Source organism: Dromiciops gliroides, chromosome 4, assembly GCF_019393635.1.
Source record: "Dromiciops gliroides isolate mDroGli1 chromosome 4, mDroGli1.pri, whole genome shotgun sequence".
Lineage (NCBI taxonomy): Eukaryota > Metazoa > Chordata > Mammalia > Microbiotheria > Microbiotheriidae > Dromiciops > Dromiciops gliroides.
The window spans coordinates 32,524,279-32,537,986 of NC_057864.1; the positions used below are offsets into that span (position 1 = coordinate 32,524,279).

Consider the following 13,708-nt stretch of genomic DNA (forward strand, 5'->3'; position numbering starts at 1 on the left):
CTACAAGCAGCTAGAAAGAAACATTTTAAATATTGTGGAGCTGGTCAGGATAACACAAGATTCAGCAGCTTCTACATTAAAAGATTGGAAGGCTTGGAGTATGATATTTCAGAGGGCAAAAGAACTAGGATTACAACCAAAAATCACCTACCTAGCAAAACTGAATATAGGGAAAAATTGATATTAAATGAAATAGAGGACTTTCAAGCGTTCTTGATGAAAAGACCAGAGCTGAATAGAAAATTTGACTTTCAAGAACAAGATTCAAGAAAAGCATAAAAAGGTGAAAGGAGAAATCAGTGTTCCCGTAAAGTTAAACTATTTACATTCCTACATGGGAAGATGATACTTATAACTCCTGAGAATTTTTATCATTTTTAGAACAGTTAGGCGTAGACAGAGGGCATGGATGTGTTTTAAAAAAATAGAATTAGGGGTAAGAAAAAGGGATGACTATTATGAGATAAAATTAAGGAGTGAGAAAGAGGGATGTACTAGGAGAAGGGGGAAGTGAGAGGTCAAATAGGGTAAATTATCTCACAAAAGGGCATTAAAAAGCTTTTATAGTGGAGGGAAGATGGGGGGGTTAGCAGTCATCACTTGAACCTTACTCTATAGGAATTGGCTCAAAGAGGGAATAACATGCATACTCAGTTGAATATAGAAATCTAGGTTACTTTCCAGGAAAGTAGAAAGGAAAAGAGATACAGGAAGGGGGCAAGAATAGTAGAAGACAATGGGGAAGATGGTGGTCAGAAACTAACACTTTTGAAGGGTGTGTGTGTGTGTGAGAGAGAGAGAGAGAGAGAGAGAGAGAGAGAGGGAGGGGAGGGAGGGAGATCATAAGCATGGAAAAAAATTTATAGCATGTTTCTCTGATAAAGGCCTCATTTCTCAAATATATAGAGAATTGAATCAAATTTAGAAGACTACAAGTCATTACCAAATTAATAAATGGTCAAAGGATATGAACAGGCAGTTTTCAGATGAAGAAACCAAAGCTACTTATAGTCATATGAAAAAATACTCTAAATTACTATTGATTAGTAAAATGCAAATTAAAACAACTCAGAGGTACCGTATACATCACACCTATCAGATTGGCTGGCATGACAGAAAAGGAAAATGACAAATGTTGGAGTGAATACAGGAAAATTGAGACACTAATACACTGTTGGTAGAGTTGTGAACAGGTCTGGAGAGCAATTTGGAGCTATGCCCAAAGGGCAAACTGCATACCCTTTGATCCAGCAAAATTACTACTATGTCTGTATCCCAAAGAGATAAAAAATAGAGGAAAAGGACCTATATGTGCAAAAATATTTATAGTAAATCTTTTCGTAGTGGCAAAGAATTGGAAATTAAGGGGATGCATTTGGAGAATGGCTGAACAAGTTGTGGTGGAATACTATTGTGATATAAGAAATGATAAACAGGATGGTTTCAGAAAAATATGGAAAAACTTACATGAACTGCCAATGCAAAGTGAAGTGAGTAGAACCAGGAGAACATTGTACATAGTAACAGCAATATTGTATGATCAACTATGAATAACTCAGCTTTTCCTATTGATAAATAATGCAAGAAAATCCTGAAGGATTTATGTTGGAAAATGCTACCCATTTCAAAAGAAGGGCAATACCAAGGAATGTTCAAATTACCCAAAAAAAAAAAAATGCATTCACTTCACATGGCAGCAAGGTTATGTGCTTACAATTCTTCAATCTAGGCTTCAGCAATATGTAAACTGAGAATTCCCAGAAGAGCAGGCTGGTTTTCCAAGAGGCAGAAGCACTAAAAACCAAATTGCCAACATTTACTAGGTTATGGAGAAAGCAAGGAAGTTCCAGAAAAAAACATCTACTTCTGTTTCGTTGACTACACTAAAACCTTTGACTGTGTGGAACACAACAAAAAGTAGCAAGTCCTCAAAGAGATGGGAATAACATATCATCTTACTTGTCTTCTGAGGAACCTATATGCAGGTCAGGAAGCAACAGTTAGAACCGAACATGGAATACTTGATTGATCTAAGATTGGAAAAGGAGTCAGACAAAGCTGTATATTGTTATTTTATTTATTTAACTTATATACTGAGTATGTCATGCTAAATGCTGGACAAGGCAAAAGCCAGAATTAAGATTTCTGAGAAATATCAACAATCTCAGATATGCAAATAATACCACTCTGATGGCAGAAAGTGAAAAGGAATTAAGAAGCCTTTTCGTGAGGAGAGTGTAAAAAAACTGGCTTAAAGCTTAACATCAAAGAAACTAAGATCATGGTAACTGGCTAAATAAACAAATAAGGAAAGAAAGAAAGAGGGGAAAAAAAGAAAAAGAAAAATGCTATCCATTGAGAAATAAGTGATGGCGTCTGACTGTGCATCAAAGCTTGCTTGCTTTCTTTCTTTCACAACATGATTAATATGATAATGTGTTTTACGTCACTGCACATGTATAACCTATATAAAATTGCTTGTTTTCTCAATGAGGGAGAAGGAAAAGTAGGGAAGGAGAGAATTGCAGCTCAGTATTTAAAAAAATAATAAGAAATGAAAGTTAGGGGCAGCTAGGTGGCACAGTGTAGATAGAGTACTGGCTCTGGAGTCAGGAGGACCAGAGTTCAAATCTGACCTCAGATACTTACTAGCTGTGTGACCCTGGGCAAGTCACTTAACCTCTATTGTCTCCTCCCCAGAAATGAATGTTAAAAATAGTTTTTATATGTAATTGGAAATTTAAAAAAAATTTAAAGAAAAAAGCACCTCCTATATGCCAATCATTGTACTAAGAACTTTATAGAAAGACCTATTTGTACAAAAATATTTACAGCAGCTCTTTTTGTGGTGGCTAATAATTGGAAATCAAAGGAATACCCATCGATTGGAGAATGGCTAAACAAACTGTGCTATATGATGGTGATGGAATATTATTGGGCTATAAGAAACAGCAAACAGGATGATTTCAGAAAGATCTGGAAAGATTTGTATGAACTGATGTATCATAAAGTGAGCAGAACCAGGAGAATGTTGTGCACGGTGACAGCATTAGTGTTTGAAGAATCGTGAATGTCTTTGGGGTTGTGAAATGGTAAAGATGTGGTCCATTTTTGAATATTACTTGTGAAAGTCTGCTTGTTCCTTACAAATACCTTCATCTGGTTTGCTTTTCATTCATGTATAGATGACTCTAAATAAGATTTTGTAGAGATGAGAAAGTAGGTTGTCCTTCAGCATTTAGTGTTTACTCAGTAGTTATCAATGTATTAGTAAGGGCCAAGGTCTTTCTATTCCTTTAAAATCTTCCCCTCCTTTAGCTTCTTCTGTGTTAATTGTGGGGGCTTCTAGGTAGTGCAGTGGATAGAGTGCTGGGCCTGAAGTAAGGAAAACTCATCTTCCTATGTTCAAATCTGGCCTCAGACACTGACTAGCTGTGTGACCCTAGGCAAGTAACTTAATCCTGTTTGCCTCAGTTCCTCATCTGTCAAATAACCTAGAGGAGGAAGTAGCAAACCACTGTGACATTTTAAAACTTTGAGAGACACAGTTTCTGGGTAATTAAATCATTTTACTTACAAGGCTAGCATGTCATTAATAAGAGAGGTCAGTGGCACTCTTGAATGCCAAAGACGAATCATGGCTGTGGGCTCATGGCTTATATGCCTGTGGAAAAGTGGGTATTCCAGAGGGTGGCAGTTAATTCTGATTGGTTAACAATTAATGAGAGAATGAATATTACATTGAAAGATGGACTCAGTTCCATGAGGGGGCAAGAGAGTGACATCATCGAAAAGACTGTCTATTTACCCAGACCACCCCCAGCTATGGGCAATCTAATCAAAGAATTTATCTCTTGGGCCCTTATCTAAGCTGCAGCAGTTCTTCCTGTAGCTGTTGCTGTCAAAAAGGAGCCCAGAGTGACAGTTTCCCTGACAGTCACTGTTCTATTTAACACTAATAGAATGGCAACATTATAGGAAAAGACAGAAGAAAAAAAAAAGAATTTATCTCCACCCAAACCAGAATAGAACACAAAGGGCAATCAAACTGCTTCCCCATTTTAGATTAAATTCCTAGTAAGGTTGGGTGGGGTATGACCAAGATTGAGAAGAGATAATTCAATCTCATTATCAGTGATGTCCTTCTAGAGCCTGGACTTTAAAATTAGGACTATGGAAAAAGAGAGAACTCTGGATCTTCCCAGTTCATTGGGGGGGGGGGGGTGTTGTTTTTTTTTGTTTCTGTTTTTGTTTTTTTGCAAGGCAATGAGGATTAAGTGACTTGCCCAGGGTCACACAGCTAGTAAGTGTCAAGTGTCTGAGGCTGGATTTGAACTCAGGTCCTCCTGAATCCAAGGCCCGTGCTTTATCCACTGCGCCACCTAGCTGCCCCCACTTCTTGGTTTATAATAATCATTTTTCTTACCATTCCAGTATCTTTGCCAAGAAAACTCCCCCCCAAAGTCAGACACAACTGAAATGATTAAAAATTTAGAGGACTTCCTAGTTGTATAAACTCTTGCACAGATGGCCTCTATATAGACTTGGGTTAATTTGACTGCTTTTCTCATCTTTTTTTCTCTTTGATGCCATTTCTATTTCTCTTATAAGCATTTCCCTGATGCTTATAGTATGGTAATTCCACCAGCGTTAATAGAGTTAATAATTTGTTATAAAAAAAAATTTTATGTCTTTTTCATTTTCCATCAGTTCCCCCTTTCATTTTAAAATGCCATTTGGGATGCCTTGCCATGTTTCATTTAAACTAGTTTTACACTCTATTGCTTCTCTGATTTATGAGCCGATATTTCTCATAATTATCCATTATCCTACTTGGTAATTTTTCACAAATGAGTTTATATGCAAAGCTGATGTGTTTGGCAGCTAATTTTCCCAATTTGGCACGTAAGGCAGATGTTTGCTGACTGCAGTGTTTTCTAACCACTTTTGGTCTCTTGGTGTGGCAACTAATTTATATTGGTTAGCAAAAAATAAAAAAAAGAGGGACAGCTAGGTGGCACCAGCCCTGGAGTCAGGAGTACCTGAGTTCAAATCTGGCCTCAGACCCTTGACACTTACTAGCTGTGTGACCCTGAGCAAGTCACTTAACCCCAATTGCCTCACCAAAAAAAAAAAAAAGGAGGGGAAAAAAAGAAAGAGAGAGCCATTCTCCAGTTGATAAATGATCAGAGGAAGGAAGGAAACAAGCACATGTACAAGTAGTTCTCAGAAGAAAACAGCCAAGCTATCAAAAGCCATATGAAAAAATGCTCCAAATAACTAATAATTAAATATACAAATTAAAGCAACCTTGAAATTCTATAGCACTACCATCAGATTGGTGAAGTTAACAAAAAGGGAAAATGACAAACATTGAATGTGTTGCAAGAAAACGGGCATATTGATGGAACCGTAGCCATTCTGGAACACCATTTGGTGCTAGTCCAAAGAGTGACTAAATTATGCATACCCTGTGACCCAGCTAGATGTCTATTAGACCTATCCCCCAAAGCAATCAAAAAAGGAAAAGCACCAACATGTACAAAAATATTTATAATTGCTCTTTTTGTGGCAAAGAACTGGGCACTGAGGGAGTGCCGTCAATTGGAAAGTGACTGGACAAATTGGGATATATTTATGTAATGGACTATTCTTGTGGTATAAGAAATGATGGAAGGGATGAGATCATAAAAACCTGAAAGACTTGTATGAACTGATGCGGAGTGAGCTGAGCAGGATCAAGTGACCAGCTTATATTACCACATTATGAAGCCAAACAACATTGATGGACTTAAGAGCTCTACTCAGTGTAATGATTAGCCCTGATTCCAGAGTACTGACAATGAGGCATGTTACCTACCTCTTGACAGGTGAGGGATTCAACATTCAGAAGAAGATACATTTTTGGACTTGGACAATGTGGGAAATGTTTTTCCCTGACTGAATATTTGTTACAGGGATTTGTTTTTCTGTTTTTCTTTTACATGGGGGGAGGGTGGCGCTTGTTGATTATGAAAGCAATTGAAAGTTAAAAAAATTAATGTTTGTTATATTTCTATATAAAATTGTCCTAATCAGTATCTATATTATCATCTCTCTTGTCCACTTCTTATTTTTGATGGTGAATTATTCATATAAATAATTGAGTTGCTTCAGTTGTGTCCTATTTCTCTCATGATTGTTCTTTCTTCTTGCTTTTTACTCATTCTGATCTTAGCTCAGACAAGTCAATGGTCTAACTGTACACAGACAGCTTATTCAGAGATAGCTTTCATATCAATAATGTTTTTTCCTGACAGAATATAATCTGTTTTGTCTTTTTTGATATTATTTGGTGCTCACCATGTCTAGTGTCTATTGATTCTATTGTTGAAGGAAACACAAATAGATACATGGTTGTAACCATAAATATGCACTTCTGAATAATCTTCTAAGTCTTTAGCCTTTCATTCTTCCTTCTTGAGCTACACTTTCTATTTCTAACCACCCTTCTCTGTTCCCATTTGCATAAAAGTCCTCAAATAATAGAGTGGGTGAATTCAGTTGGGAGGCTCTTTTATCAAGTTCTTCCTAAAACTTCTTTGCCTCTTTGTTCTAGACAACCCACCACAGTGCATGAGCTGCTTTGTTTTTTCAGAGGAACTTTTTTTTCTTTTTTTGCAAATACTTACCATTAGTAATGCAATACATGATAATCCCATTGAATCATGTGTATTGTTGCCACTGAGCATAACATAAACCCATTCCACCAACTCATTTCTTTGCCTCTCCAAGGAGAACTTGCAGGCCATTCTTTTTTAGCTGCAGCTTCCTTCTTTCTTCTGGTGTGATTTATAATAAAAATATCAAGACTGATATGATTTAGCTCCTTTAGCAATATGTCTATACATTGGTTATTGGGCATCAGTCTCACCTTCGGAATCCTAAAGATCCGGTCAAAGTTTATAGACAGTCTCAATAGACATATACATCTCTACCTCTTTCCCACTACTTTGCAGTAGAAGGGTGCCATATAGAATCAAGGGTAATATTTTCTTTGTTTTTTTGGGCGAGGCAATGAGGACTAAGTGACTTGCCCAGGGTCACACAGCTGGTAAGTATTAAGTGTCTGAGGCTGAATTTGAACATAGGTCCTCCTGAATCGAGGGCTAGTGCTTTATCCACTGTGCCACCTAGCTTCTCCCCGAGGATAATATTTTCTTGTTTATTAATGGGTGGTTATGGCTAAAAAATTAATCAGCAAATGGCTAGACTATTGATAATTGCCTCTTTATACTTAGGTAGATGGATCCCTCCTTGGAAAATAGTCCGTTCAGTCTGTTCTTAAGGTCAGACTGGAAACCTCCCCAACCTGTCAGAATATATGTTTTGGTTGTATGGTCAAGATCTTGGAGATCATTTCCAGGCTGGGATGAGGCACTGGATGATAGACAAAATTGAGATTTTATTAGCCTCTTCAAGTCTGTGAAGCATTCTATAGATGTCGTCTCAATGGGCCTGGCCTCTTAAAACAGTTCCTCTAGTAGACGTACTATCTGTTGTTGTCCCCATTTTACAAGTAAGGAAACAGGAATATAGAAACATGAAATGACTTGCTCAGAACCACATAGCTACAAGTGTCAGAGTCAGAATTTGCATCTAGTATTCTGCAATCTGCTCTAGCAGTGGGTAGAGTGCTGAGTCTGGAGTTAGCAAGAGCTGAGTTCAAATTTGGCCTCATATATATTGTGAGCATAAGCAAGTAATTTCATTTCTACATGCCCTATTTCTTCCTCTATAAAATAAAGAAAAATAATAGTACCCATGTTCCAGGGTTTTTTTTTTTGTTTTTGTTTCTTTAAATTTCCAGTTCTAAATTCTTTCCCTCCCTTCAGCTCCTCCCCCACTCACTAGAAAGGCAAGAAATATTACTCATCATCATATGAAATCATGCAAAACATATTTCTGTACTACTCATGTAGCAAAAAATAAAATGAAAAAGCAAAAAAACAACAACAAACTAAACCATAAAGAAAGTGAAAAAATGTTTTGATCTGTACTCAGTTCATCATTTCTCTCTCTGGAGGTAGATAGCATTTTTATCATGGGTCCTTTGAAGTTGTCTTATGTCATTCTCTTGATCAGAGTAACTAAGTCTTTCAGTTAATCATTGTTACAATATTGTTACTGTGTACAGTGTTCTCCTGCTTCTGCTCATTTCACTTTGTGTCCGTTCATATAAGTCTTCCTAGTTTTTTTTGAAACCATCCTGCTTACCATTTCTTATAACGTAATAGTATTCTATCACAATCATAAACTAAAACATCAAGAATTAAAAGCAGGAAACTGCAGGGGGAAATCTTAGCAAGTTTCTCAGATAAAGGTCTTATTCCTAATGTATATAGGGAACTGAGCCAGATTATAAAAATATGAGCCATTTACCAATTGACAGATGGGGTTGAACAGTTTTCTTTCTTTCTTTCTTTCTTTTTTTGTGGGGCAATGAGGGTTAAGTGACTTGCCCAGGGTCACACAGCTAGTAAGTGTTAATGTCTGAGGCCAGATTTGAACTCAGGTCCTCCTGATTCCAGGGCTGGTGCTTTATCCACTGCGCCACCTAACTGCCCCGAATAGTTTTCAAAGAAAGAAATCAAACCTATCAATAATCATATGAAGAGGGGCAGCTAGGTGGCGCAGTGGATAGAGCACCGGCCCTGGATTCAGGAGGACCTGAGTTCAAATCCTGCCTCAGACATTAACACTTACTAGCTGTGTGACCCTGGGCAAGTCACTTAACCCCAATTGCCCCATAAAAAAACAAAACAAAAAAACAAACAAAAAATAATCATATGAAGAAAATGCTCTAAATCGCTAATAATTAGAGAAATGCACATTAAAACAACTGTGAGTCACCACCTTACAGTACATCAAGATTATCTAACCATGGCATAAAAGGAAATTTTGACAAATGCTGAAGGGGATGTAGAATAGGGACACTAGTGCACTGTTGGTGGAGCTGTGAACTAGTCCAACTATTTTGGAAAATAATCTGGAACTATGCCCACCAGGCTATAAAGCTGTGCATACCCTTTGACCCAAAAATACCACTACTAGATCTGTATCCCAAGGAGATCAAAGAAAAAGAAAATGTCCCAGAGTTGTTGTGAAGATAAAGTAGGATGATATTTGTAGGGCTTTGCAAACCTTGAACAACTTAAGTGAATGCTGTTATTAGCTATTAGCCAATATACCAAGTTGCCTTTTTTGATGGAATGTTAGGGAACCTAAGAACTCAGATATAAAAACAAAATAAGATTTTTAAAATTTTAAATAAAATTTCTATGAAAACAAAAACCTTTCTTTTCCAGTGGTTACAATAATCTCTCTCTCTCTCTCTCTCTCTCTCTCTCTCTCTCTCTCTCTCTCTCTCTCTCTCTCTCTGTCTCTGTCTCTGTCTCTCTCTCTTTTTTGCGGAGCAATGGGGGTTAAGTGACTTGCCCAGGGTCACAGCTAGTAAGTGTCAAGTGTCTGAAGCCGGGTTTGAACTCAGGTACTCCTGAATCCAGGGCCGGTATTTTATCCACTACACCACCTAGCTGCCAATGTCTCTCTTTTTGAGGCTCTTTTTTGGGGGGGAAGTAGCTTAAGCTTCACTGGTGTTGTGCTAACTCTCTGATTACCCCAAAGGGATTTGCTTAGAGCCAGAACAGCTAAGAGCAAGGATTCTAGTCTAGAAAGATTGCATACAGTAAAGACAGTTTGTTTAAGTCCAAGGCCTCTCTTTGGGAACAAGAAAGTCATTGCTTTGGCATATGGGCCAACCATGTGTGCACAAATTGGAAGTGTTTGCTATGTGCAGGTTTCTGTTTCCCTTCATCCACCTCTCTCTCTCTCTCTCTCTCTCTCTCTCTCTCTCTCTCACACACACACACACACACACACACACACACACACACACACACACACACACATACACACACACACCAAGGGTGCTCAGATTTTGTGATTCTTGAAGTGGACAGATAACCTTGCCTTTCAGTCGTCAGTAAAACTAAACTGTCAACCTTCCCTCTAGTCTCCCCTCCCCCCCAATGCATTGGTTTGTATTTTTCTTGTCCTTACTTTTTGAACAAGGCTATGCCAATTGTACAAGATTTCTATTTCCTATGGTCTTTCTTCATTGCCCTATCTTTCCCTCTTCTGTCTATCTGTTGCTGTCCAGGTCAACAGGGTCTTACTGAGCACAAAGTCAATAATACCCTGCCTTTACATGGGAGTGAACATCAACTTCTGAACAAAGGTACTCTTAGAACCTGGTCACTAGAAATTTCAGCATCAGACTCTTCTCCTGGTATAGTGAGGAAATCATAATTCTTTCCCAGAGTCAAAGAAATAAACTCTTCTCTCTTCAAATCTTTGACTCTTAAGCTGTGGAAAAATTGGACCACTTAATGCATTGTTGGTGGAGTTGTGAACTGATCCAGCCATTCTGTTGTGAGGTGTTTTTGTGGTTTGTTTTTTTGTGGGGCAATGAGGGTTAAGTGACTTGCCCAGGGTCACACAGCTAGTAAGTGTCAACTGAGGTCAGATTTGAACTCAGGTCCTCCTGAATCCAGGGCCAGGGCTTTATCCACTGCACCACCTAGCTACCCCTGATCCAACCATTCTAGAGAACAATTTGGAACTTTGCCCAAAGGGCTATGGGACTGTGCATACCCTTTGACTCAGTAATACCACTATTAGGTCTGTATGCCAAAGAGATCATAAAAAAGGGAAAAGGACCCACATGTAAAAAATATTTTGTGGTGGCAAAGAATTGGAAATCAGAGAAATGCCCATCAATTGGGGAATGGCTGAACAAGTTGTGGTATATGAATGTTAAGGAATACTGTTGTGCTGTAAGAAATGATAAACAGGCAGATTTCAGAAAAACCTAGAAAGACTTAAGTGGACTGATGCTGAGTGAAGTGAGCAGAACCAGGAGAACATGATATACAGTAACAGCAACATTGTGTATTGATCAACTGTGATAGACTTAGCTCTTCTCAGTAATACAATGATCCAGGACAATTCTAAAGAACTCATGATGGAAAATGTTCTCCACATCCAGAAAAAAGAACTGTGGATTCTGAATGCAGATTGAACCATACTGTTTTTACTTTTGCTTTTTCTTTTTTGAGGTTTTTCCCTTTTGTTCTGATTCTTCTTTCACAACGTGACTAGTGCAGAAATATGTTTAATGTGATTGTACCTATATAACTTATATCAGATTGCTTTCTGTCTTGGGAAGGGGGGAAGGAAGGGAGGGGAGAAGGGAGAAAAATTTGGAACTAAAAATCCTATGAAAACAAATGTTGAAAACTTTTTATATGTAACTAGAAAATAATAAAATACTTTTATTATTTAATTTTAAAAAATATTTGACTCTTTAGGGATGAAAGAAAAGAGTCTGTACAATTACATTTCAACCAAGGAAGAGCCCAGGAGCTCTTCACTGAAAATAAGTGCTGAAAATACAAGAGTTTGAGGATGAGGCCAGGAGATGGGCAATGGCAGCAGCTCACATTGAGGTTTTCTAATAAGGATTATCAAGTAGGATTCATTATATTGTATATGTATGCCTTTCTGTGCAGTCCTTTCTTCATGCCATGTCTATATGCATCTGTATAGTCAGGTCCCATTAAAGAAAATGTGATAAGCAAGCTCAGCTAGCATCATTCTTTCATTTCTTTCATGCATGCACACTTTCATTCAGCATTTATTTTCTGAGCACTTAGTGTATACACAAATGAATAAATCAGGATCCTGCCTTTAGAACTTAATTGTAGTGATGCCACAAGCAACTTAATTAAATCTGACAAACTATTTGATTTCGCCTCCCCCCCTCATGTTTTGCAGTATATCAACTGTGGGAACCTGGAACAACTACTTGACAGTGACCAACACCTACCCTGGACTGTGAGAGTGAAGCTGGCATGTGACATAGCTATGGGACTTCGATACCTTCACTTTAAGGGCATTTTCCATCGGGACCTCACATCTAAGGTACAAAAAAAAAATGAATCTTTTGAAGGATTTCCCCTGTCTTCTCACTGTATGGTGTCTTTCTTCCAGTCAGAGTGCTTTATAATGGTCATCGAATCCCTGAGCAGGGTGGAACCCTGGAGTCAATAAATCCGTTCAGCCAACATTAATTCAATTCAATTCAGTACCTACTATGTACCAGGTATCTTACTAATTACTGGGAATACAAAAAAGGCAAAGACAACTTTGCCCTCAAGGAGCTCATATTCCAATGGGAGAGACAACATGCAAACAATAGACATGTATAAAATCTAAGCGGGTTAAATTGGAAGTGATATCAGAAGAAGGTTATCATTGAGGGGAAGGATTGGGAAAGGATTCTTACAAAAGGTAGGATTTGAGCTGAGGCTTGAAAAAAGCCAACAGAGCTGGGAGGCAGAGATTAGGAAGGGGAACATTCCAGGGGTAAGGGACAGCCTGAAGTCAGGAGATGGATGGAGGGTTGGTCAGGTGGGACAACTATCACGAAGGCCAGTGTCACTGGATAAGGGTAAAGTGTAAGAAGTCAGGAAGGTGTGGGTGTGTGTGTGTGTGTGTGTGTGAGAGAGAGAGAGAGAGAGAGAGAGAGAGAGAAGGACTTTAAATGCCAAACAAAGCATTTAGATTGATCCTGGAATTTGGAGTCACTGGAGTTGATTGAATGGGACACTGACATGGTCAGACTTGTAATTTAAGATCACTTTGACAGCTGAGTGGAAGATGGATTTGAATAGGGAGAGACTTGAGGTGGAGAATCTAACCAGCAGGCTATTGCCTGGTCCAGGTGATGAGGGCCTGCACTAAAGGGGCAGTTGTGTCAGGGGAAAGAAGAAGCTTTATATGAGACACTATAAAAAAGACAGTAGTTGATCAAAAAGTATATACATAGTTTCATATCCCTTTGGGCATAGCTTTGAATTGCTCTCCAGAATGGTTGGACCAGTTTGCAACTCCAATAACAGTGCATTAGTGTCACAATTTTCCCACATCCCCGCCAACATTTGTCATTTTCTGTCATGTTAGCCAATCTGATAGGCATGAGGTCTTTGTATGTTGTGGTGTCCCCTATTAGACTATGAGTTTCTCGAGAGCAGGGATGGTCTTGGGTATTTCTTTATCTCCCCAGTTCCTAACACATAGTAAGCACTTAATAAGTGCTAGTTGACTGACCAATAGCTGGGATGAGGAGTGGAACAGGGAGAGCTTTCTGGAAAACGTTGTATAAAGGTCTTCTTACCAACTTTAAAGATATGGAGAGAATTGAGGATTTTAAACAGTGCTCTCTGTCATGTCTCTAAATGAGTCTTTTTTTGCCTAAGACTTGGAGCTCACATTCTTATTCAGGAGCTCTTTTGCCCCACAAATTGCAGCTGGCCTCAGACAGATACGGGAGGATTACCCAGGGCAGCTTTCCTCTTTGGAGTTTCTTCTCCCTTTGGTGTGTCCCTGGCAAGATGGAGATAATAATAGCACCTATGTCCTGGGGATCAAATGAAATAATAAAGTGTTTTACAAACCTTAAAGTGCTGTATACATCGTGATGATGATGATGTAGTAGTAGTAATTTTCCCTAAGGCCTGGGTTCCCTTGATCCCAAGATCAAAGCCAGCAGGAAGTCCTATTTTCATTCCTCGTCCTTCTGGACCTCTCTGGAGCAACCTTTAAC

The 13,708-nt window shown here is 38.5% G+C and overlaps 1 protein-coding gene and 1 non-coding gene across 4 annotated transcripts in view; both read left to right on the forward strand.

Moving 5' to 3' along the window:
• Positions 1-13,708, forward strand: part of TESK2 (testis associated actin remodelling kinase 2) — a 161,083-nt gene that overhangs the window by 121,940 nt on the left and 25,435 nt on the right. For all 3 annotated transcript variants that reach the window (XM_044001508.1, XM_044001507.1, XM_044001509.1), the window contains one exon: positions 11,878-12,024. In XM_044001508.1, coding sequence (XP_043857443.1) covers positions 11,878-12,024 — 147 coding nt within the window. The remainder of the gene's footprint in view (positions 1-11,877; positions 12,025-13,708) is intronic.
• LOC122727086 lies at positions 3,855-3,990 on the forward strand. The gene has a single exon (XR_006353043.1). It is a non-coding gene; the product is annotated as a small nucleolar RNA SNORA16B/SNORA16A family (small nucleolar RNA).